The sequence below is a fragment of the Danio aesculapii genome, chromosome 5, assembly GCF_903798145.1.
Source record: "Danio aesculapii chromosome 5, fDanAes4.1, whole genome shotgun sequence".
Classification (NCBI taxonomy): Eukaryota; Metazoa; Chordata; class Actinopteri; order Cypriniformes; family Danionidae; genus Danio; species Danio aesculapii.
In genome coordinates, this window is record NC_079439.1 from 51,381,350 (window position 1) to 51,408,849 (window position 27,500).

A 27,500-nucleotide genomic window follows, 5' to 3' on the forward strand; every position below is an offset into this window, starting at 1 on the left:
CCAGTGTATCTTTTTATTTTAGTTTTTGGCGTTTTAAAGAAAGAATTAAATACACACCTGTAAGAGCATGCTCGTTTTATTATGTTTATTGCTGAAACAAATGGTTTAACAAATCTTCCCCACCCCAAAAAAACACACACATTACAATGATCCATAATCCACATTCACAGAAATACTCTTCTTCATAATGTTTGTATTTTATATCTATTAAACTCCAATTATCATTACAGTAACGTATTTCATGTGATTTTTTATTTTATTTTATTTGTTCCCTGTAAAAATGTTAAATAATATACATGGTTTAACAAATTCATTCATTTTCCTTCGGCTTAGTCCCTTTATTCATCTGGAGTAGCCACAGCGGAATGAACCGCCAACTTATCCAGCATGTTTTACACAGCGGATGCCCTTTCAGCGGCAATTAAGTACTGGAAAACACTCATTCGCACACATACACTACGGCCAATTTAGTTTAATCAATTCACCTGTATCGCATGTCTTTGGACTGTGGGGGGAACCGGAGCACCCGGAGGAAACCCACACATACACAGGGAGAACATGCAAACTCTACAGAGAAAGGTCTTGTGGTCCAGCTGTGAAGCAATAGTGCTAACCACTTAGCCACTATGCTGCCCGGGCTGCTGTCAATTTGTAACATTTAATGAAGAAGAATGATATCAATTAAAAGTACACTACGGAGTACCCCACTGTGGAGAAACCCACGGCAACACAAGGAGAACATGCAAACTCCAAACAGAAATGCCATCTTGCCCAGCTCGCGACAGTGCTAACCACTGAGCCACCGTGTCACCTTAACAATTCATTTTAATTTAAAAAGATGCATAATAAAAGTCTTCATTTTATTGTTTGTTTGTGTTTTATAATTATTAGATTCCATTTGAACCTTTATTTGACCTCATTGTATTAGTTTATATTTTGTCCTTTTAGTGATCAATGTAAGAATGTCCAAAAAAACAAATGTGGAAGTTGATATTTTATTTAGTCTTTTATAATAAGATTGTTAAAGAACTGCTTAATCAAAAAAGAAAAACTATGTATATATTTTTACAGTAATCAAGTATTGTTAAATCATAAAATAGAAAGTATGTTAATATCTAAAATGATTGAATATATGAGTATAGTACAGGTATGCGCCAAAAAATGTGAATATTAGAAAATGAAATTAGAAAATTGTGTGTTATATTAGTTCACCACACACAAAGTGAAATATTTCAAGCATTCATTTGTTTTAATTGAACTGATTATGGATTAAAGATGAGCAAAACTCAAATCTAGTTTTCAAAAAAATGTTGAATACCATGACAATGTTCAACATTGTAGGCTCCCAGTGTCTCAATCTAGTCCGCTAATTAATGCAAAGCCTTGAAATTGTCTCAGTCTGGCTTAGTAGGCTTCAGAATCACGGGGAAGACTGCTGACTTGACGGTTGTGCAGAAAACCATCGATGGAAGCCTCCATAAGAAGGAAAAGTCTAAAAAGGCAAGTACAAAAGAAGCTGGATGCTCACAGAGGGCAGTATCTAAGTATATTAATTGAGTGTTAAGAGGAAGCGGAAAATGTGGCTAGAAAAGGTGCACAAATATGACCGCAGCCTTGAGAGGATTGTCAAGCAAGGGCGACTGAGGCTGGTGTCAGAGCATCAAGAACCACCACATATCAAGTCCACATTCAACGCAGCTCTATACCAGGACGTTTTAGAGCACTTCATGTTTCCTGCTGCAGACAAGCTTTTTGGAGATGATGACTTTATTTTCCAGCAGGACTTTGGACCTGCACACAGTGCCAAAGCTACCAGTACCTGGTTTAAGGTCTATGCCATCCCTGTTTTTAATTTGCCAGGAAACACACCTGACTTAAACCCCATAGACCCTTTTCACAAGCCTGTTATAACTCATTTAACGGTCATCAGCATCTTAAATCCTTAAAGGTTTTTAATATTTAGATTTTTTTTTTACGTATGAACATTTATATGCATTTATGTGTGTATTATATCATCTTTGCTTTAAATGGAAAAAAAAAAACTGATTACCACTTGTGCGAGGTGTTTCTAATGCAGCATCTATGGGACAGGACAGTAAATTTGACGTTATTCTCTCCTCTGGCTGCCGTCATCAGTCTCCCACAATTATTTTTCCTTTTTCTTTTTTTCTTTTACTTTATAACATCATCGTGGAGTTTTTTTCTCTCACGATTTGAGCAAATAAGATAGTTAAAAAATAATTAGTTGTATTTCCATTCACTGCGCTCTATGTTTTCCCAGCTATGACAACTTCTGCTACTTAGAAACCCGGAAATGTGAAAAGGGTCTATAGAAAATCTATGGGCTATTGTCAAGAGGAAGATGAGGGAACCCGAAATGCAGATAGGCTGATATCAAAGCAACTTGGACTACCATAACACTTCAATTGTGTCAAAGGCTGATCACTTCCATGCCACATCACCTTGATGCTGTAATTAGTCCTAAACAAGGTCTAACAAAGTACTAAGGACATAATACACAACATTAACACACTTTTCAGAAGGCCAGCATGTGTTTAAGATCCTTTGTTTATTGGTCATGTGAAATATTCTAATTTTGTGAAATATTGGATTTGTTTTTTTTTATCTTTAATCCATAATCATTCAAATTAAATCAAATGAAGGCTTGAAATATTTCACTTTGTGTGTACTGAACTAATTTGGAAATAAATGGCACATACCTGTATAAAGAGTAAAGTAAAACATAATATGTATAAGAGAAATACAAACGAAAAAGATAATGCTGTTTTTTTTGTTTTGTTTTGTTTTTTACCTAAGAGCAAAAGCAAACTAATATCCAAGCAACAGTTCCTTTAACGATTAAAGCTGAGCAGCATTTATAATACAACCAATTCACCTGCTAATAAACAGCTTTACAAAGATCAATGCTAGTAATAATTAGCTCTCTTTTATTAGGGTTGGGTGTCGATTAAACATCTGCAGCAATATATTCTGTGAAGCCATTTAACATGTCAGAGCAATCAAATTCATCTTTTAGACCAGCATTTTATTTTAGCTACTAGTATTGTAGCTTTATGCAGCTTACAAACCATCCCAACAATCCATTTCCAGGAGCTAAATGATTCTCGCAGCACTTATTAATAAGTGTATTCATGTAAAATAATTTCCTCTATTATTAAACCAGTCTAGTTAGTAAATGCAGAGTGGTCATTATTATAGCAGACTATTTATACTCTGTTCTTTCAGCAAAAGATCATAACTTTAAGCAATGCAGTTAGAATCTGAACTGCATCCCAGTATAATAATTTAATATTGCATTCAACTACTAAAAGTAGTTATATAGGTCTAGTAAAAATATATTGTATAAATACTGTATATAAATATATATATTGTGTATTAAATATTCAATTATATCACAATTATTGATGTGGAAGTCTCTTTGCGACATCATTTTGCATATAATAAAATAATAACACTTAAGGTAACACTTTAACATGAACTAATGGAGCCTTATTGTAATATATTACCTAACATCAACCAACAATGAACAACAAATTACTGTATTTATTCACCGGTCTTAATGTTAATAAGCGAAACTTTGGATTATAATAATGCAAGTAATCTATTAGTAATCTCCACACATTAAGGAACAGAACCTTAAATGTGACCAATATTCTAATAATAATAATAATAATATTTATAAAAATCCTAATAATCATGTTATTATCCTTTATATTATTATTTTTATTATGTAATATTTTAATAATGTGTCTTCCGCAGCACATCTATGATACAATAATATCATCAATTGTTATTATGAGTGATCTATTTGGTCTTATAAGCCGGTGAGGTCGACTATGGCTTTAATAAATATGGTGTCATCTCTCAAATATGAGCTTTTGCCTGCCAGCTTGGCGAGGGGGCAGAAGAGAGGACAGCCACTGGCTATATTCATCTCACTGATGGGTCTCTGGAAGGATGTGGAGCTCACGTCAGGCCTGAAGGCATCAATGATGTGCTCTCTGTTGTTTTGGTCTAACAGCATCAATGTCACCTGGGAGAAATGAACAGAGAGAGAGAGCGACTGGAATTACAAACCATGTAATAACTGGTAGTGTTGTCAAAAGTATTGAGGTTCGGTACCAAACAGTACTTAAATGTAAAAAAATGGCTAACATTTGAGTACTTAACAACAGTGATGGGAATAATGGCGCTTAATAAACAGCATTACTAATGGCGAGACTTTTTTTAGTAATGAGTGATCAAATGAGTTACTGTTTCCCCTGTTACAAAGCCGTGGCTGTTACTGACAATAAAATGTGCATTACTACAATTGAGAACACTGAAACGGTTTTCATGCGAGCAGCGTCTCTCTCTCAGCCACAGGACCTCTCTTTCTCTGGGGTGGGTGTGTGTGTTCGGGGCTGGGGCGGGACATTTACACAAACTGTCTGTTTTCAAAATAACACATATATGATCGTTTTAATAGAAGCTTAGATAAATTTAAAAATAAACAAATATACAGTTGTTGTAATCTCACTTGGAAATGTGGCCAAACATATGCCTGGGGCATCCATATTAAGGATGTGGATTGGCAGATTTTGTGTTTTGTTCCAATTGGCCTGTTTTACATTCACAGGATTTACAAAAGTACAAGGAAGCAATAGTGTATGAAGCTCAACTTATGTGACTCTTATTATTCAGATATGCTTAGCCCTTACAAAAAATAACTGCATTAAACTGAAGTAAAACTGCAGTACAACAGCAGTATTTAGAAGTATAGCTGCAATAGAATTAAGTACAATTGCAAAATTGCAATACAATGAAGTATAAACACAGTTCAAATACAGTACAATAAAGTTCAACAACAGTATAAGTTGCAGTAAACTGTGGTAAAAATAAGTAAACTCCGTCTTTACTGCATTTGTGCTGCTGTAGTTTAATATGTGTGGTAAGAACTGTACTACACGTGTGTTGTAAGGGGTTTGTTCTTTAACATCTTTCAACAATATTTAGCACTTTTTTCAGGGATGTTTTTTGGATTCAATTAATTTTCTAATTAGAATTTTAAGTTCATTTGCAAAAACAAATAATAAAAAATAACAGCAGTAGCCTATATACAATGATAACTGTGGCTAAATTAAATGCAACTGCAAAATGAGGAATATACACAGTTCAATGACAATACAATAAAGTTCAGCAGCATTAAAATCTGCAGTACAACTAAAGTAACATTAAATAGCAATACAGCTGAAGTACTGAAACTTAATTTGGAAATCATTGTCCACTGAGCAGGAAAAGTAGTAGTTGTACTGCAGTTGTATTGTATAAGTACTTCAGTACCATTGCAGTACTTGTATTGCATTATAGCAGTAGTATCACTTCAGTACTATTGCAGTAGTTGTACTGCAGTTGTACTGTAGTAGTAATTCAGTTGAACTGCAAGAGTTGTACCGCCGTTGTACTGTAGTTGTAATTCAGTTGTATTGCAGTAGATGTACTGCAGTTGGTTGTATTTGTAGTACTTCAGTTGTATTGCAGTAATACTGCAATATACTTAAATAATGCAGTTTTTTTCGTGTCCAAAAACTGCACTTTTCAGATGTAACTAAAACTGCAGTATTTCTTTAAAAAACTGCAGTATTCTTTTTTTTTTAAAGGACAGTAATTTTTTGTAAGGGTGTGAGAGAAAGTGAAATAGTAAAAAGAAGATTTACCTTCTGGCTGAAGGGCCACTTCAGCAGTGCATCATATTTGCCTTTCATGACCACAAAGAACAGAGAGAGATGAGAGCCTCGACCTGTGCCATCACCATTCAGGTAGAGTCTCAGACACATCTTATACCCATATTTACTGGAGTAAAATGCTGGAGAACAAAGAAAAGTCATCAGGCAGGATCAAAAATAAGTTAACCACACAAATAAACTAAAATTAACAGTTTCAACTGATTACATTTCACAATTCCTCAACTGACAAAGTTGAAAATGGCATACTCAGCCATGTAAGGTGGGAATGGCAAACTTTCGTGCAATTATTTAATTAATATTATTAGTTATTTTTTCAGGTTAATCTCTGTACTGGGCCCGGCTGACCACTATGCACTTGTTAAATTGTGACATATGGAATATTGTTTCCAGGTCCAAGTTGCTACTCATTTAAATTGAGAAAATTATTATTTATGACCACTTTCTAGTCTTTTTTTTTCTACTTAAAATCATGGTGTCTTTAGACTTGACACCAATATTTTAACAATTTAGAAAAAAAATGTATCACTTTCTGGCCATCTGATATTATATATATATATATATATATATATATATATATATATATATATACATATATATATATATATATATATATATATATATATATATATATATATATATATATATATATATATATATATATATATATATAAGACTTTTGTCAGGTAGTGTGTGTATGTATGTATGTATGTGTATATATATATATATATATATATATATATATATATATATATATATATATAAATACACAAACTACCTGACAAAAGTCTTGTTGCCTATACAAGTTTTAGGAGCATCAAATAATAACTGAACTTCTAGTTGATTATTTGGTATCAGAAGTGGCTTATATAAAAGGCAAAGGCCTCTAGATTACGCTTATTTGACCATAATAAAATATGATCATGCTTTGATTTTTAATTATTTAATTAGGAATGTGAGGTCTGACTTTGCTTAGACAAAAGTCTTGTCACTTAACAGAAATAATGTAGAGTATAGAATATAAAGTTATGGTGCAGTGGAAAACTAATTAATATTGTATAAAACTCCCATGAGCCTGGAGGACTGCATCCATACATCTCTGCAATGACTCAAATAACTTATTAATAAAGTCATCTGGAATCCCAGAGTTCATCAAGATTCTTTAGATTCATCTTCAATGCCTCCTTCTTCATCTTACCCCTAGACACGCTCAATAATGTTCATGTCTGGTGATTAGTGTGGCCAATCCTGGAGCACCTTGACCTTCTTTGCTTTCAGGAAAAAGTGTAATGATGTGTAAGCTGAAGTATGAGGAGTGCTATCCTGCTGAAGAATTTGCCCTCTCCTGTGGTTTGTAAGGTAATGGGCAGCACAAATGTCTTGATATCTCAGGCTGTTAATGTTGCCATTCACTCTCGCATGGCCCCATACTGAATGTAACCAAACTTGACTGATTTCTGCGATAATCTTGGGTCCATGTGGGTCCAGTAGGTCTTCTGCAGTATTTGTGATGATTGGGATGCAGTTCAACAGATAATTCATCAGAAAAATCTACCTTCTGCCATTTTTCCAAATGATCAACTAGAAGTCAAGTTATTATTTTTTGTTCTTTTATATATATATATATATATATATATATATATATATATATATATATATATATATTGCCATCATGATTTTTTAAAGTATTACAAAGCTTTTTAAATGTTTATTAGTACCATGTGCTGAGCATCCCCCGTATAGTTCAATGGAGTGCTTGAACACAGAATCTGAATCGTTTACAATAAACATTGTTTACGGTAATACAAGTCCTATTACAATCCATTTTTTGTTATAATAACAATGCCCTTACCCCCTTTAGATACAAAAAATGTGGTGGCATAACCTCTTTTATCATTCTGGGCTGATCATAGAATTATCTGTGCTAATCGACATTATGCAACAAATGCTGTTTATTGAGCCTAAAGTTCACATGAGACTTTTATTTCAATATGTTCATTTTGATTGAAGATTACCAAAACAAACACATTTTTCCAAAAAAGATTACATTGCATGGAATAATTTTTACCCTAAGTATAAGAATGTGAGCTAGAAAACTAAACAATGTAATTTTTGATTTCACATGGACTTTAACCTGTATAAAACTTGTAATGGCCTTTTATTCTAATCTTAATCTTACCAGGTGAGAACATGGCAGGTGCTCGGCCTGCCACTGCATCTTGCCTGCGGCGAGAGAATTCCGCTATTTTCCAAATGAAAACCCCATCATATGTACAAAACTGCAGCTCCCGCAAAGACTGCTCAGATTCTGCTAACTGCAGGTCTCGCATGGTTAACGTCCGTTCCAACTGTCGCACCTTCAAGAGTCATCAAACACAGAAAGAAGAAAAAACATGGTCATGAAGCTGCTAAACAGCAATGTACTAGTGTGGCAACAATATGCTAACATTTGAAAGCTACTTCTACATAATCCTTTCTTGCCAGATGTAAAGACAATTGGGGATGAATATAAATAGTCTCTGGTTCACTGGTGTGTCATTAAATTGAAAAACTGTTTCATCATCAATTGATTAACTGCTAAACAGCAATGTAGAAGGATAAGTGAGCCACTAATGCGTCTTCAATAAATTGACCAAATGATACCTCAGTGGTGTCTATGATAATTTGTATATGGATTCTGCAGTTTTAATGAAGGTAAATGTAACTTTAAAAAAATCAAAAGACCTCTTTAACACAATTTTAAGTATTTACTTTGACGGAAACACAAAATGTCAGTATGTTCTCAAATGATGTGTCTTTTAAACTTTCTTAACTAATGATCAACTGATCCTTTACGTGGACTTTAACATCCCACATGAATAAAAGGCCATGACAGAGACAGCAAAGGCTCTTCTGCTGGTAAAGGAAAGACACATGTCTGTGTTTCACCAGGAACAGCCAAATGGAAACAAAGCATGTCTGTTTGATAGTAAATGGCTTCCACTGGTAATCAAACATCTGAACTTTAATTTGAACAAAAATGGCTGGATTTTAAATAAAGAACAACTCATGCCAAAATTAACATATAAATTTGCGAAGTATGCAAACCCATATGATTTACTCTCTTCTATGCTGCACACAGACCTGTGTAATCCAAATTTCAAATTATTAGGGACATTTATATCACAATTAGCCATTTACACCTTTCTACTCAATAGTACTGCTGTGCAACCTGTGGAGTAGATGATGTACATTTTTGTCCATTAACAGTAGTGCCCCAGTGACAAGTTGTTATAACCTTAAATGTACAATTGAGTATTTAAGATTTTTTTCTGTTCAATTTCAGTTCAAAAATCATATAGGCTGCAGGAAGCATTCATCACGTATAGTACTTTTCTATGTAACAAAATCAATGGCAAAAGTATTGAAATAAAAAGGTGGTTGAATAGCACTAACTGAAAAAAAATTCATTGAATTAACAACTGCTTGCACTTGAATTGCCGGAGTTTGTAATTTTAGGTCCTGAAATTTAACATTTAAGCTGTGAATATTTCAATTCAAAACACAATTTCATACTTAAATTCAATACTTCATATTCAACTTCCAAAATATTCAGTTCTGTTTAAAAATACGAAGTATAATATTTAAAAGATAATTTTCAGTTAAATTTATTTCAGTTAAAAAAATAGCTTCCATAAATTCAGTGGTTCAAATTCGGCTGTTAAAATTCGACATTACATCCGGGAACTGCAGGAAAAGCAATAGATAGCAGATTCAATAGATCGCAGATTGCTTTTCCACCAGCAGATGAAGATGGACCAACTTAAGATTTTTAAACCAGTAAATAGGTAAGGAAAAAAGCACAAAAGTAGCATTTAATATTAATATCAGTCTTGTAACTCACCGAGCAGGGGTGAACCAAGTGTGCCACACACCTGCTTTTGAGTGCTGTTAGATCGCCCCCTGTGCAGTATAAGTCATAAAGCCCGCCTCCTCCGTGTTTATGAACAAGACTTGAGCCCAAATAAAAAAATTTATTACACTTGCAATAAAATGTCCCGAAAGTTGGTATTAGTCAATTAGGCACTGGTTATCAAGCTGATGTAGGTTCAGATCTTCATTTTTGTAAAGAATATGTTTTTAGCCAGTAATTTAATGCTATAAAAAAGGGGCATGCCATCGTGATTGACAGTTGTGAATGACAGTTTCTCAAAGCAGACCGTCGGAGCTTCGGGAAGAGATTGAAGTGTTATTATTCCATTTCTGAGTTATTTTACCATGATAAAATGAGTTGTTTATCAGTAAACTATACTTTCTGACATACAGGATCTGATGGAACACTTTATTCAGTAAGGTCAGGGCTTTATCGGGCTTTATTAGTTTGCTGATACTCGCCTAGCCATGACGGGGAAAATACAGGTGATCGCTATCTAGCAGTAATTCTCTTTATAGGTCTGAAATAATAATTAGGAAGACAAAACTAATGTTAGCCTATCTCCACATTGATCTCCTGCAACGTTATTCGAACATGATTTACAGGACGTCTCTGACATTTTGAGTTTCGGCAGGTTGTCGAGTTAATCTACTGAATTTGCTGTTATAAAATATAAATGTTCTAGAAACCGAATCTTATATAACAAATAGAATTGCAAATGCTATATATTATTTATATGTATCATTTACCTTTGGCTTTTTATTTGAAAACTCCTAATAATAATATAAGAGAAATATTTTTTCGTGCTCATAGGTGAGTCTAACTCAGGCTAGAGTGTATGAAAGATCGTTTATTTCTGCAGTTCAACATGTATTGCTTTGATTAAATTGTAACAGCTTACATCACACAGTTTTTTTAATAAATCATATAATATTGCATGTTTTTAAATGTAAGTGCTTATATTTATATTAGCGAGCCTTTGTTATAGTGCAGATACTGGCGGTCAAATGAGAAGTTTGGGGGGCGTAGTTGATTTGACTTACAAGCGTTTAGTTAGAAGCTAGATTCCGCGGCTCGGCCTCTGGCTCCATCTGGTTTTCCTTTCTGCGCATGCCCAGGCTTCAATTTCAGCAGTCTTTTGAGACAGTTTGTGCCCGTCACGAGGCATTTTGCCTTCAAAGCGTTCTATGGGAAAAGGCACTTTTGCGTTGTCCATATTTTTTTACAGTCATTGGGGTGAACCTGTGATACTAAAGTTAAAGACGCTTAACGAGTAGGCAACAATAATAATAAAAAATATATATATTATATATATATATATATATATATATATATATATATATATATATATATATATATATTGCTGGATCACCTCTTGAGATCTCCCAGCGTGATCCCCAGCTGGCTTTTATTACATTAGGGCAAATATAAATGTCCAAAATATCATTTACTCATTTTAGGCCTAGTCATAAATCTTTTTTTAGCCTACTTATAATGTCCAAGACTGATACTAATATTGCTACTTTTGTGCCATCATTGGTTTTCATCATTGATTTTGTTACATTCCGTCATTTCTCCATTTTCTATATGAAAAAGAATGGTGTTAACAACTTATTTTTCCCCTTTGGTGCTCCAGGCTTTTAACAACAGCAAGTTAGAGGAGGAGAGATAATGGGCAATATTTATAAGATATCTCTAAAGCTTTCCACCTGCCCACTGTGGAACAAGACTGTTGAATACATCATGATTTTGTTACCTGCAAGGTGAGAGCCTCGAATCATGCTCGGACACATAGCAGAGCATCAAAACCATCTCTGCAGTCCGAAAGGAAAAACAATCCTATAAATCCAACATACCAAGTGTTTTTGCACACCTATTTTGGTGCATCATTTTCTGCACAGTGTGTGTAATACCTTGTTTGACAAGTTCTCAATCTTTTCCTGGTCTAGCCGATGTTGCCGGGATAGCGCCTCCATGTTGAGGGCTGAGCGTTCCACCTCTTTATTCAAGACACACACTATGTTCTCCAAAGTTGTGACTTTTTTCTGCACACCAGGACCGCCTCCTCTTCCTGCATTATGAGCTCCTGCGGGTGGTGCATCTTCAGGTCCACGATACAATCCCAGCCCAGCGTCTTCCTGCCACTCTCCAGCCCCTTCTGCTCGCAGGCGCATGGAGGATAGCACAGCTAACATCAGACGCAAATGCTCCATTATGCTGGTTTGCTCATGCTCCTGTTGCTTGCCATTGTCAACCTATGTACAAAATAAGCACACAGATTTTTTATAGAGAAGATATACAGTTGAAGTCAAAATGATTAGCCCTCCTGTGATTTCTTTTTCAAATATTTCCCAGGTAATGTTTGAAATTTTTCACAGTATTCTCTATAATTAAATAATTATTTGTTTTATTTTTTGGCTAAAATAAAAGCAGGTTTCAAACGGGTGGTTCACTACGATATCATATGTTAAACTTTAAAATGGTAAAAAAATAAAAACTGCTTGTATTTAGCCGAAATCAAACAAATAAGACTTACTCCAGAAGAAAAAAAACATTATCAGACATACAGTGGAAATTTCCTTGCTCTGTTAAACATCATTTAGGAAATATTTAAAAAAGAAAAAAAATTCAAAGGGGGGCTAATAATTCTGTCTTCAACTGTATATGAAAGACACTTGTCAGATTTTATCTAAGAGAGCAGGCATGAGGTTCAGCTGTGTCCTCTTCATTATGACTAATTCAAGTTCACACTGACACGGCTGCTACACTGACTGACAGTATTTACACAGCAGAGGCACAACGGCTACGTTCACACTGCAGGCAAATGTGGCCCGAATCTGATATTTTCCCCCTCATGTGACTCAGGTGATGACAGTGTGAACAGCCCAAACCGCATGGAATCTGATCTTTTCAGGTCAGATCTGTGCCAGTTTCATATGTAGTCTTAAATCAGACACAGATCTGATGTTATGCAAAGCGACCGCAGTGTGAACGATTTAGTTGGATTTCATGTGACTTTTACTAAATCTTCCGAGCGACATGCGTCATCATTCTGTGCTGCAAACATCATTTACTGCTCAGCAGCATAGTAGAATGGCAAACAGGGCGATTACTGTACCACAGAACGTTGGTTGTTCATGTTGAAAAAGATTTTGAAGGCAAAACTGGTGCTTGTAAACTAATCTGGTTAACGATTGAGGCACGGCTTGATCGTGCAGCTGAAGAGCATTGTGGTGTTGCGGATAGGGGATTCGTGTGCAAACGAGGGGGAACTTTCCGAGAGGAAAAAAAGGCAGGTGCTCGAGCACCCAAACCCCTCTTCTGCGCGTGTTTGTTGTTTATAATGAAGTAAAATTAAATAACTCTGCAAATGGAGATAAACCAACTCCGGCTTCACAGTTAAGTCAGCGGCTGCTCATTAACCCTTGATGAGTTCACTCCACTGGTGGTCAGAGCGCCATGCACCGCGGTTGTCATAAATCACAAATGATCAGTGTTTTTAATCACAAGAGACTTATTTTAGGTCTCAAATACACATTAGTAGTAGCAGAAAAGAGTAATAATCATAAGCATGATCTGATAACGTGCTTACTTCATACAGTATACACATTGTGCGCATAATTAGATATTTTGTGCTATCCGTAGCTGTACTTTTGCGCATGCGGGTCAGTTTAGGAACAGGATCTGTTCACACTGCAAATCTGATATTGGCCACATTCATAAGAGCAGAACAGCCATGCAAAAAATCAGATCTGAGAAAAAAAATCTCATTTGAGCACTAAGCCTTGAAGTGTGAACGTAGCCAACGTGTGCTAGTGACTCGACGTGACGCTTCCTGATGACATGGAGTCAATCTGCGAATCACAGCACATAATATTAGCTGACCAATCAGAGCCTCTTGAGGGCGGGAAGGAACTGGCAAATATGACAGTCATTTTCATCTTAGCTGAGTAGCTGTATAAAAATAATGTGATTTTTTTTTACTAATGAGCACACAATGCTTTGCATCTAATCAACACAACCAAGCCTTAAACACTCTGGACCACCCCTTTAAAGTCAATATTAATAATATTACTAATAATATTAAAGGCAATATTCATTTTCTGATTGTCTACCAAACAAACCACTGTTATACAATGATTTGCCTAATTAACCTAGTTAAGCCTTTAAATGTCACTTAAGCTGAATACTACACTAGTATCTTGGAAAATATCTAGTCAAATATTATGTGCTGTCATTATGGCAAAGATAAAAGATAAAAGAAATCAGTTATTAAAACTATTATGTTTAAAAAATGTCTTTCTGTTCAACAGAAACTGGGGGAAACAAATATTCAGGAGGGCTGATAATTCAGACTTCAACTGTACATACAATTGTAACTGTTACAGATTTGAATTAACATATGTCACTGGGTATTATAAATGAAACTAGAATCCAAAAAACATAAATACGTATATATAGTTTTTAGTTTGATTTATGAAGTGAAGTCATTTCTTATTGATTTTTGCAAAAGATTAGCACTTGTGTAGTTAGTGCAGTGCAGGGTGTGTCAGAATGTAGATTTATCTTTAAGACTTACTCGCCCCTGTGACCACAACCACACAACTGATCTTCCTTTACACTCAAGTTGTATGCTTTATTTCAGATGGTATTATCTGACCAGTAGAGGGCATATTCCTAAAAAAAGACTAAACTATTGGCTTGATTTAGACTGGGGAAATTTGTGAGGTCTACACAGGAAGGGGTTAGTTACCCTTTTCGGTAACACTTTATAATAACTACACGCTATGAATAATTTATTAAGCATTAGCATCTGGTGAATTCATTATTTGTTAAGCATTAACTGTACATTAATAAACGTTAGTAAGCAGTTTATAACTGAAGCTACAAATGCTGTATTCTTGACTTATAACCACATTTATAATGTGCTTAATAATTGTACTTTCATAATTTGTTAATGATTTATTCTTCATTACTAAATCAAGTATTGCTTTATTTACAAACCATTTGTATTTAAGAGTAGTTGGTGGTTTTTAAGATCATTCAGAATGAGTTAGTAAATGGTTAATAAACTATTAAAATTAACAGTTATAATTCTTATTATTCAGTCATATACTAATAGTTAATTTGTATGTTAAAAATGCTTTATTAACTCAGCTTTAATAACGCATGCAGTTTTGTGACCTAATCTAAAGTGAGGACGATTATGCTTTATAAATTCCCAATAAATGACAATTAAAGGCTCAATAACAAATGAACAATACATCTTTGCAATCTTATCTAAAAAATAAAATTACTTTTATTTACTTTAATTACCTTTACTTAAATTAATAATGTTTAAACTGTACAGTAATTTTATTTTAGTTAAGGTGGCGAATATTTATTTTTTATTTGAAGTACAGTTTCATTTGTGTATCTTCAGATGAATAGAAATGAATAATGTTGTTTATTTTCTTTTTTCCTGTTTAGAATTTAACTGACCCTTTAATTGTCATTTATTGGGGATTTATAAAGCATAAATAGTCCTCTCTTTAGATTAGTTCACAGAACTGGATGAAGTTGAGTTAATAAAGCATTTATTAACATATTAGTTAACTATTAGTATATGCCTGAATAATAAGAATTATAAATGTTAAATAGTTTATTAATCATTTACTAACTCATTCTGAATGATCTTAAAAAACACCAACTATGCTTAAATAACTGGTTTGTAAATAAAGCAATACTTCATTTAGTAATAAAAATAAATCATTAACAAATTATGAAAGTACAATTATTAAGCACATTGTGCTTAATGTGGTTTCAAGTCAAGAATACAGCATTTGTAGCTGCAGTTATAAACTGCTTACTAACGTTTATTAATGTAGAGTTAATGCTCAACAGATAATTAATTCACTATTTGCTAATGTTTAATAAGTGGATTATAGTGTGTAGTTATTATAAAGTGTTACCCAATTTTCAAATGCCCTTCAATGATTCACCAATGAAAATGAGAGTACGCTACTGGATAAACTGTCTAGCCAAATGTCTTAAACTTTGGGACTTTTCTAACCCACACTCGTAGCTATCTTTGATAGGTTCTGAGAAATTCAAATAAATGCCCTTATTTTGACAGAGAGGCAGTAATTTGACAGCTTTTAAAGTAAGAGCCTGGGGGCAGTGGACATGCGCTGAACAATTTTTCACAAGTCGATTTTTAACTCATTTCCAATAGAACAGTCAAAGTACTTTATATGCAGTTGTGTCACTTCAATAATAACTCCTTAGGTCAAGATAATTATGATACAAACGTAACTATAGGACACAGAACAACTTCATGGTTCAGCAACATTATTACCATTACAAAAAAGTAACGTGGCTTTTTAGACAACTAATATACTGACTGTTCTGAAATCCGTTCTTATTGTGGTAAGCATGAATCATACTATCCACCCATCTATTCAGAATGTACGTGTGCAATCTGAGAAACAAACACATACCACTGTCCTGCAACCAATATCCCTGAACTGGCATGCTGACTTAGATTTTGCACAAGACTTGGTGTGCTCTTGAAACTGCAAAAAAAGTAGAAGAAAAAAGAATGAAGAACAAATAAGGTGAGTTTCTTTCTATTTTAAAACATGACATAATAACAGGTTCATTTAATGATAATTGTAGTACAGCACAAGATTAGTGTCAATTAAAGGGTTAGTTCACCCAAAAATGAAAATTTTGTTACTTATTGGCCATTCGCAAACCCGTCCCCACTTTCCGACAAGCATTCAGTATCAGCCATAGTGCTCCCCTATTAATTTGTGCACATTTTCACAATTTTTCACATTAATCACCAATGATAGTCTACTACTATTGGACAACACTATTGGCCTATTGGACAACATAATTGCACCTGTCAATCAACCTGCTTTTTCAAGGAAAGTCTGTCCACTCGATGGCCAGAATGCACCAAGAAGTACATCCAAGACCGAAGTCCTATCTAAATCAAATGGGGAAATCTTGTATAATATATACACTACCTGACACCAGTCATGTCATTGATCCCTGTTGTAAGAGCAACAAATAATAACTTGACTTCTAGTTGATCATTTGAAAATGTGGCAGAACGTAGATTCTTCAGATGAATCATCTGTTGAACTGCATCCCAATCAACACAAATACTGCAGAAGACCTACTGGAACCCGCATGGACCCAGGATTATCACAGAAATCAGTCAAGTTTGGTGAAGGAAAAATCATGGTTTGAGGTTACATTCAGAAAGGGGGTGTGCGAGAGATCTGCAGAGAGTATGGCAACATCAACAGCCTGAGGTATCAAGACATTTGTGCTGCCCATTACATTACAAACCACAGGAGAGGGCAAAATCTCCTTCATATATTTCAGCATTCACATCAAAGTTCCTGAAAGCAAAGAAGGTCAATGTGCTCCAGGATTGGCCAGCCCAGTCACCAGATATGAACAAAATTGAGCATTTCTGGGGTAAGATGAAGGAGGAAGCATTAAAAATAATTTCCAAAGAATCCTGATGAACTCTGGGATTCCTGCAAGAATGCTTTCTTTGCCCTTCCAGATTACTTTATTAATAAGTTATTTGAGTCATTGCAGAGATCCTCCAAGCTCATGGGAGTAATACACAATATTCATTCTTAATGCACCATGACTTATGACTTATTATTTGTTGTTCCTAAAACTTGGATAGGTGACAAGTCTTTTGTCAGGTAGTGTACTGCACATGCTCAAAGATTAGTCTGACACCAGTCTCCTTTAAGGATGTTTTAATGGAAACCAGAGGATGCGGATATAAACACTGGAATATAAACACTGGATGACACTGGAAGGACACAATATGTGTTGGGATGTACTGTGTTGTGATATCTTTTCTTCAGTACAGTAGTTGCCAAATGACAGGGCTTGCCATAACAAAAAAGCAAATCTGTACAGAGCACTGCACTGTCTGGAAAGCGGGACTTCCATCGATGTGGTCGCCATACTGAGAATTGGACTTTTGCCAATTCATAAAAATTCCAGTGAATCATCTTTGTATATCTATAGTCTTCAATTACTCAAGTCCATGTTGTTCCAATGCCCTGAGACCTTTGTTCATCTTAACAACAATTAAGATATTTCAGATTAAATCTGAGAGCTCCCTCATCCTCCATAGACAGCAATGTTCCCATTCAAATTCCTGAAAAGAAACCAAATGCATTGTCAGTGCATGCTGCGCTGCTGACTCTAATCCATAGTAAACTTGGACCCTGATGACGTTGTTTTTGCACTAAAGTCATCTTGGTGCTTTGTATGATTATAGTTGACCCACTGAAGTCACATGGCTTTGAATGTCTCTGGGCAGTTGCTGCCTATAAGGGATGAAGGAGCTCTCAGATTTAATGCAAAATATCTTAATTTGTGTTCCAAAAATGAATGAAGGTCTCAGGAGATTGGAACAAATTAAATTTCATTTGTGAGAGAACTAACCCCTAAAAAAATCAACATAGGGCTTCTTCAAATACTGTAGAAAGACAACGGAAAGGATATATGAACATCAATACAGACTAACCTTCTCTCTAGGTATTTTCTTTTTACCACAGTCTTTGCATTGCATGGGAAATTTCTGACAAATTTCATCATGGGCCTGTGGCAGAAAAAAAAAGAGGTGAAGGAGGAAGAATCAGCAAAGGTGATATAACAACTAATTTTCTCATCCATTCTTTTATGTTGCTTAAAAAATATGGATTTGAAGTTTAGAGTCACACACACAGATTTTTCAGTTGCAGTCAGAATTACTAGCCCACCTTTGATTTTTTTTCTTCTTTAAATATTTCCCAAATGATGCAGAGCAAGAAAATTTTCACTGTATGTCTGATAATATTTTTTCTTCTGGAGAAAGTCAGAAGCTCAGCTAGAATAAAAGCAGTTTTGAATTTTTTGGGCCCTTTAAGCTTAATTTTTTCAATTGTCTACAGAACAAACCATCATTATACAATAACTTGCCTAATTACCTGCCTAGCTAACCTAATGAACCCAGTTAAGCCTTTAAATGTCACTTTAAGCTGCATGAAAGTGTCTAGAAATATCTAGTAAATTTTTTACTGTCATCATGGCAAAGATAAAGAAATCGGTTGTTAGAAATGAGTTATTAAAACTATTATATTTAGAAATGTGTTGAAAAAATCTTCTCTCCGTAAAACAGAAAATGGGGGAAAAAATAAATAGGGGGCTTATCTTTCAGGGGGGCCAATATTTTACTTCAACTGTATATAGACATTTTATTTTTGATCATAGTAGTAATCCATTCAACCATGTGATACCTGTGTGAGGTACATTACGTAATTTGCTATTTATTAAGATTTTTTCCTTTTTTTCCTTGAAAATGTCAGTCTCCTGTCACAATTGACTTTTATTGTATGAAAACTGTAAGTTTGAATATTCTGGCATAGGTGCCTAAATAACGATGAAAGAGATTGGTCAATTTTGGATTAACTACAGTTTCATTACAAATTCAGCCACATTCAACTCTATGTAATGCAATGTTTTATTAGTGTTGCCTGTAGAAAAAAAAGTATTTATCTTGGTACTACATTTGTGACAAAAAATAATAACGAAAACAGACTACAACATCCTGTTGACACCAAAAACATCAAATACAGCACAGTGAACAGTAAAACTACAGGTGCATCACTTCTAGGATGCTTACCTTAATTTCCTTAAAGTTGAATGTGACTTTGCAGTATTTACAGTTGAGGGTTCTGGCTTCACATTCCCGCTCATTGTGACGGTCCTTCTCAGTGAGCAATATAAGCGCTTGACATGCTTCACATTTCACACGTTCAAAGACACAGCGACCTTCATGTTGATTCTAGTCAAAGAGAGGAATTATCCATAAATATCGCAAATGATTGGGGTATGTTGTATACAAAAATATCACTGTTATTGTACTGGTGTGTATGACTATTGGTCAATTCTCAAATTATCTGCCTTTTGATTAATTCACAGTCTATCTTGAACAACAGTTATAAAATGTCCACAATCTCATGTGCTTTTTCCTGTTGCAATTCCTGTTTTTAAATGGCTAAAAACTCACAAGACATTTTTGGTTGAAAGCACATACCGACCTTTCAACAAGTCACAAGACAGAAATAAGTATTGAAAACAAGTGTATTACCATAAAGAAGTACTTGAAAAAATTCCCCAAAACTGGAAATTGGAAATCACTGAGATTTGATTACAATATTTCAAGTAGTGTTTTTGAAACAAGTTAACATAGGGTACAATATTTATAAGAATATAGTTCAGCTATCATGTACTTTTTCAACTTTTTAGTTTGCATCCACATTAACTACATGGATTAACAGTGTATATTTTTACAAAAGAAAGTCTTTTTTTTTGTGTTTCACCAAAGAAGAAAGCAAGAAAAATCACAGAACTTTAGTAGTAAAACAAAAAAAAATACTTGTTTGATTTCTGCATTTTCTATTCACTATTGATTTCTGACTTTTGAGATTAATTTAATATTATTTATCATTATTATACAAATAATATATCTGATATGTATAAAGATGTGCTGACTTGTTTTTTACGCATTAAGGGAACAATAGTGAAATTTTATAGTGCTTCATTACCCGTTTTTACTTTGATACCCATTCTTAATTGTCTATCAAAGGTCAAACATTTGTATCACAGTTCAAATCAGTCTGTTAGGCTGTTATAGAAGAGTGTAGAAAGTGCTTTGGTAGTTATATCTGCAACTCAGAGCAAGGAAACAAAACCTATCATCACACCAAATATAACATGCTAAAAAATGTAGCTAAAATCTTTTAGATATTTAGAGGTGTAAAATGATGTAGAACCGTAATCCAATTACAGTAACGCATTACTGACCAACATTTATGGTGAGTGACAAAAAAATAAGGTCAAATATGACCTGTTGGGATCATTAATGTGAGTGTATCATTATTCTGAATTTGGTTCAATGCTAGCTGTCAGTTTCAAAAACCGCACTTTTAACCCGCAATCCGACCTAGACTGTTTATGAGTTTATAAATATATAAACTCTAGTAAATGTAGTTTATTAGGGCTCAAAATTGAAACCATTTTTATTTCATATGCTCAAAGAATTTAATATCTGTGAACTGAACATGCAAATATTTGTGACCCATTGTAACGCTCTACAAAATGTTCACCAATTACTAAACAACATGTGCTTACCAGAGTTCAAATTGTTGCATAGAATTGAAGGTATTGCACATGAAAAAAATGTGTAAACATCCAATAGCATAAGGTTGAATGAGTAAATGAATCCACACCTCAAATGAGCAAACATAAATATCTTTGTTAGACTTCACAAACAGATTCAGCTTAAATAATCAAATACACACAAATTGATCTTAGTATGTCTTTTTAAAGGCATACACTGTGAAATTTTCATCTGAGACTTTTATTTTATCCAAAAAAGGCTGCATATAATCCAGAGCTAAAATCTGTAGTCTTTAAATGCTGGTTTGACTGACAGCTGAATAATGGCCATTCCAATCAAATTCTTTCTCCAAAGAAATTCTGGCAGTGTCAGAAAATTGGAGACACTTTCCTGCAGTCCAACTTCAACAACTAAACAAAAGAACCAATAAACTAAACTGATGAAAAAATGCTGAAGTGACTCAGGGGGAAGTACAACAAGAACACAAACTTATTGAGCCAAAAAAAGCAGAAAGCTCTTGACTAACACACTTCAGAAATCAGATACAGTCTCTCGTTTCACAACATGGACATAAAATTCATGGGGGATTGGTTTAAAATTCTGATATATTTTGTATGAGACTTATTATTTTATTTTTGATTGATGGTGTACAACCCTGGATGAGTCTTCTTGTGTGCATCCATTTTTTAACTATTTATAAATATATGTTCATATAGTCTGACAAACTGTTTGGCAACAAGAAAGGTATGTGGTCATCCTGAAACCTATACAAGCTAAAAAGAAGGAAAAACAATCTAAACTAAGGTAATTTTGATGCTACATTCATACATACTTCGGCTTTTTGGATACAAGACACTTGGTAAGTGCTTGGGTCAGCAATCCAAATCTCATAGGCTCACAAGTTATAAATACCTTGTAACAAAACATATTTCATTTGATGTAATTGGAAACAATTCTAACAAAAATATCACAAAATCTTTTCGCAAAGAAAATAAAGCTTCCCAAGTAAAATAAAATGAAAAAGCAAAAAAAAAAAAAAACATTCTTATTATTATAATTATGCAAAATGGTAAAATGGTGGGTGATTATGCTTTTAACGTAGTCATAAAAAAGTACCCTGTATTTGATTTGAAAAAATCCTAGCACTGAATAAGCCATGCAATGTTGGTACTTTCCAGATAGCTTTGGGACTTTCCACCCAACCCCCACATTGCTGTCATTGCTGAGTAATTTTCTTTTAAACCGAAAGGATATTTATGCTTAGGTCATTTTGTTATCAAGCTATTTGCTTAAAGGCGAGGTTAGACTTCATTACTAACTCAACTAGTTACAAGTTTGTATGTTTTTTTGAACAAAAATTTTTATTTTAAACATTGTCATACAAATTGACAAAGGTTTAATTTTTCAGTTTAGTAAAAGAAAAAAAATTTAATTAAAAGAAATAATAGAAAAACAAAAATACAGCATGAATAATATATATTCAAAATAACTTAAAAAAAATTAGATAAATAAATAACAATATTAATATTAAATAATACAGCAATAACATATTCGTCTAATTTATATACTTTTAATGGCCATCAGTTTAAGAAAAGTCACCATCTAGATTCTCCAAAAAGTCATAGAATATTTTCCAAATAGAGGAAACAGATATATGAATTTTTTTTTCAATAAATAGGTTATCTAAGGCAAAGCAGGAGGTCATCAAAGTTACTAGTTAGTAGTTGCTGCCTTATGCCGAGTTCAGACTGCATGATTTAGCCCCGATTTTGACTCGCTGACAGATTTTGAGAAATCGCAGACAAATGCCTAAAATCACAGTCAAATCAGTGCTCATTCACGCAAGTAAAAATTACACAATGTCTACTATCAAAGACGCGATCTGAGAGAATCGCAGATGAGTCGCTGATGCCCGTGAGATATTTGGCATGCTAAATATCTGGAGCTATCTGCAATTCAAATCATGCCATGTGTAATGTGTTCTGACTGAAAATTACATCAGCAATCACCTACAGCCAATGAGAGAGCAGCATCCACTAGTGTGGGTATCTGCAGGCCAGCGGGAAAAAGTCTCATTTTCAGTTTATTTGGACCCAAGAAATGGAGGAAAAACTAGTGGAAATTTGGCAGGAGCACCCTTGTCTGTTTGACATGTCATGTGAGCAATATCACAACTGGGTCCAAAAAGAATAAAGTTGAGAAGAAATTTATAATTCCCTTCAAAGGCCAGATGAGCAAATATGTACATTTTCTACAAGTTTCTTTCACATTATTTAGTTAATAACAAAAGATATACTACGTGTTTTTGGTTGTGAGACGTAGTTTGGACAAAGTTGTCAGCGATTCTTTCTATTGTAAAGTCATGCAGTGTGAAACCCCCTGTCGCGGGTACAATGTGCAGTGTAAACACAGCAGTGACAATACGCTAGCCCAAACAGTCATGCAGTGTGAAAACACCTGTGACACGACTACTTTAAAAATCGTGCAGTCTGAACTCGGCACTAGCCATAGCAGTTTTCCCTGACAAGCTGGGTGAATCCTTACCTCAAAGTCCTTCAGTGTTCCAGACCAACTACAACCTTCATTTGGGCATTTAGCAGGCAAGCTATCAATTTCTCTTCGTGCTGCATTATCAGGAAATGCCTTTGGGGAGTCAAAGACGATTACATTTTTATCATTAATTAATACCTTTTGAAATGTACATCATTCACTTTTTAACATAACACAAGAGCCAGAAGATATGTGTCAATCAGGATTTGTTTTACTGTAATTCTGTCATTGCAATGAACAATATCATAATCTTTAACAGGAACAGGAAAATAATGAACAGGAACAAAATGAACAGCAGTTACCAGAAACTAAAGCGGTATACATTTACAGGAGGTGTAATTGAAGAAAGAAGGCTTACCACTGCAATATTAAGCACAGACGTTTCCTCTTCAAATATACCCTCAGCACGACAGGCTTCGCAGGGTATGGGCCCTGAGCTAATAAAAAAAAATATTTAGCAGACTTTAACAGTGCAGCCTCTGAAAAGGATATGGGAAACATAATCAGATTCTACCAATTAACAAACAAGCAGTCTCTAAACATCTCAGATTTGGGAAACCATTAATATACAGCTCTTTCTTTTCTTCTGGCTTTTATTAAGACTAATCGCATTAAAGCATGCAAGTTTAATTGTATGCAACAAAAAAGTGGTGGCGCAGTGGGTAGCACGATCGCCTCACAGCAAGAAGGTAGCTGGTTCGAGCCTTGGCTGGGTCAGTTGGCATTTCTGTGTGGAGTTTGCATGTTCTCCCCATGTTCACGTGGGTTTTCTCCGGGTGCTCCGGTTTCCCCACAGTCCAAAGACATGTGGTATAGGTGAATTTGTGTAAGCTAAATTATCTGTAGTGTATGTGTGTGAATGAGAGTGTATGGATGTTTCCCAGTGATGGGTTGCAGCTGGAAGGGCATCCGCTGTGTAAAACTTATGCTGGATAAATGCGACCTCAGATTAATAAAAGGGACTAAGCCTAAAAGAAAATGAATGAATGAACATCTGTGAGGAAGGATTACAAGAAATTTTGCAGAGTATTCAGAGCATTTTCGTTTTTGACCACTCTCTACACTGGGTAACATATTAGTTGGGCCAGACAGAATCTGCAGACATTTTTTGCTATTTCTGCTGAGAATTTTGTTAAAAATCTGCGGATTTTTGCGAAATGATGTTGGGAGTATCATAACTAAAACCTTAATATACGAAATTAAAAATAATACCTTTTTAACTATTTAATGTTAATGTTATTTATTGGTTGATTTAATGTATACAATGCAAATTCAATTAGATCCACTTTATATGGTAAACAAAGCAAGTCTCTCATATAATATATCTACTAAAAGACAGAAAATATTACTTTACAAACTGTATTGTAAATAAATCAAATGACTATTTTCATATTAGTCAATAATTATACTAAAATTAATTTAAAAACAGAATAAATATAAATTTACACACATTTACACAAGTAAATAAACAGAATCAATGATGGGCCCAAAATCTGCGGAAATCTGCGGAATTCTGCACATGCAGAATTTATATTACGTGCATTTAAATATATAATGTATGCTTTTATTATGTACTGTACTGTATATTATGGTACTGTAGCATAATGTCCATGTGTATAAATCCATGTGTATGGATTTATACACGAATATTTGTTTATTGTAGTTATTAAGAAGACATCTGGAAATTGCTTCATCTGCATTTCACTGTGCATGAAATAATGTTAATAACAAATATATTATCTTAGCTTATACCCAACAGTCACTTTCAAAGTATAGACAATAGAAAGTTTAATCAAACAGATATAGACTATAATATCAACAATTGCAACAGAAACATGAAACAGCATAATAAAAATACTTTTTAAAAAGAACATTAAACAACTGTGTCACAAGGGGGTGTGGGTCTCCAGTCTCATAGAGGAGTGGAAGCGTACAAATAGGAGTGGCGACAGAAGAAGATGAGAGCCTGGAGTCTAGGTTTTGCTTTGCTTTCAGTTTGTGGTTGTCGGCCATGACGGGCTACTGGTGTACGTTTGTTTTTTCTTTATTTATTTATTTAACGTATTTAAATATTCATTCATTTCTATGCCTCATCCTTCCAGATGGCTAGAAAGTCATGTACTTCATTACAAATAGATTATTTATTTTTATACACATTATATAATATGTAAAATTACACATTTGTCATGCTTTCATAAAATAATCAAACATGATACATAGTAATCAAGTACACCATGAAGGGGTGACAAAATCCTTGATGGACCAAGTTGGCATCCCATCTCACAGATGCCATTTCTTTTCTTACATCCAAAGGCTAACAATTGCAGAAATAATACCAGTCCACCTAATCATATCCCATCTCATACCCTTTTTCACATTTAATTGTATCTGCACTTACTCATATTATTCTAATTATCACATCTCTTCACCCTCATGCTCTTTAGCATTTAACCAGGCTCAGATAAACCCTTCTGTCTTTCTCCCAAATGCTAAAGCTCTAAGACTCAATACAGCAGCATGGTGGAAAATATGCTGTAAATTTGCAAACATCACATTCCACTAGAGGACATTGATTAGTCAAACCTACAAAAATGATTCACAGCAAAGACCTATGCGATGGAAAAAGCCCTCTACTTTGATCCCTTTGGCTAGTCTGAACACTCACTTGGGACACTCTTGAGGCGTGCACCTTAGCCTTGAGATTGATGAGTGTCTGTTATGGCAATCAACCATTTTGTAGACTGGTCCCTGACTGAGCCTGGTTTATGCCCAGGTTTTTTTCTCCATTTCTGTCAATTGGTGGAGTTTTAATTCTTTGCCATTGGTAGATCTGCACTTTAGTGGATTGTCCTTTAACAGTGACACTCATTCTGAACTGAACTAAATCAATCTGACTAAAACAGCAGCATTCTGCCACTATTCTTCTACCTGCTTTATATATTCCATCTGACCCATGAAATAAAAAATGTTATCTAACTTTTTATCAGTTTCCTTATCATCCTTGTAAAGCAGCTGACAAAATCTACATTGGATAAAGCGCTCTGCAAATGCAGGTAACTTGGCTTGTCAAAAACGGATGGCTTAATGAGTGAAAATTGTGGTTTACACAACGCCCTATGACAGAATATGGCACCTTACTTAACCCTGGAATATACCAAGTCAATGTCAAAAAAGTCAAGCGGTAAAGTCAAGCGCGTGGCTCCCAATATGTGTGTGCAAGCCACGCATCTCCATTGGAATTAACACACTTGCACACGCAAAGAAGCGCTATTTGACTGGCTCCTAAGTTAATTACAGCCATTAAGTTATGTTAAAGTTTGAAAAATGTTTTTCAAAATTAACTTTTATAATTTTAAAAAAAGTTTCAAAAATAAGAATTAATCAATAAAGCTGTTATGTAACCTACACTTTGAAATAAATGTACAAAAACGGAGGTGGTCCAGAACATTAATTAATATGGACTTTTTAAATACAAATGCGTACTATTTTAAGGTATTGACCCAGCTTTAGTACAATTTCTGTATGGTAATAGACATGCCCGATATTCTCGTTTTTTTAAGGAATAATAATTTGTGGAAGTCATGAATAAGTGTTTTCACAGCTAATATGACTGGACTCAAACCAGCGATCTTCTTGCTGTGAGGTGACAGTGCTAATCACTAAGCCACCGTGCACAAACCTTTTACTACAAATTTTATGTAATTTTGCTCACATGTATAATTATGTTGGTGTGCCATCAGCCAATTTGGTCCTACAAAAGACACTAGTCTTTTAGTTAGTCACAAAGCGATCTCAGATCAATTCATCCAGACATTTTAATCTAATTCGCTAACTTGTTTGAAGAAGAGATCAGAGATCTCTGAGAATTAGTTAGAGATCAGTTATCAGGATTAAAAGATGCAGGATCTGCCAAATTATCTTAGATCATTTAAGCAAGGTACAAAGAATGGACCCCAGAACTAGTTCTGCATATCTACAAACTGTAAACAAAGCATAACTTACGTACCAATTTCACAGTTCTTCTCACTCACCACTGAGAGGTTTGCACATGCAAATATGTCTGATAATAACATTTGCAAATATTTTTAAAAATGTAATAAAATCA

General features: G+C 34.4%; 1 protein-coding gene across 2 annotated transcripts in view; it reads right to left on the reverse strand.

The window, feature by feature from the left end:
- Positions 1-60: 60 nt before the first annotated feature.
- The window catches only part of traf2b (Tnf receptor-associated factor 2b), a 30,850-nt gene continuing 3,410 nt past the window's right edge, over positions 61-27,500 (reverse strand). For both annotated transcript variants that reach the window (XM_056458448.1, XM_056458447.1), the window contains exons 3-11: positions 23,754-23,832; positions 23,390-23,488; positions 19,346-19,507; positions 18,209-18,283; positions 16,137-16,211; positions 11,571-11,912; positions 7,924-8,101; positions 5,718-5,866; positions 61-4,054 (exon numbers count right to left, since the gene is read on the reverse strand). In XM_056458448.1, the coding sequence (XP_056314423.1) occupies positions 3,836-4,054; positions 5,718-5,866; positions 7,924-8,101; positions 11,571-11,912; positions 16,137-16,211; positions 18,209-18,283; positions 19,346-19,507; positions 23,390-23,488; positions 23,754-23,832 (1,378 nt within the window). In that variant the 3' untranslated portion in view covers positions 61-3,835. The remainder of the gene's footprint in view (positions 4,055-5,717; positions 5,867-7,923; positions 8,102-11,570; positions 11,913-16,136; positions 16,212-18,208; positions 18,284-19,345; positions 19,508-23,389; positions 23,489-23,753; positions 23,833-27,500) is intronic.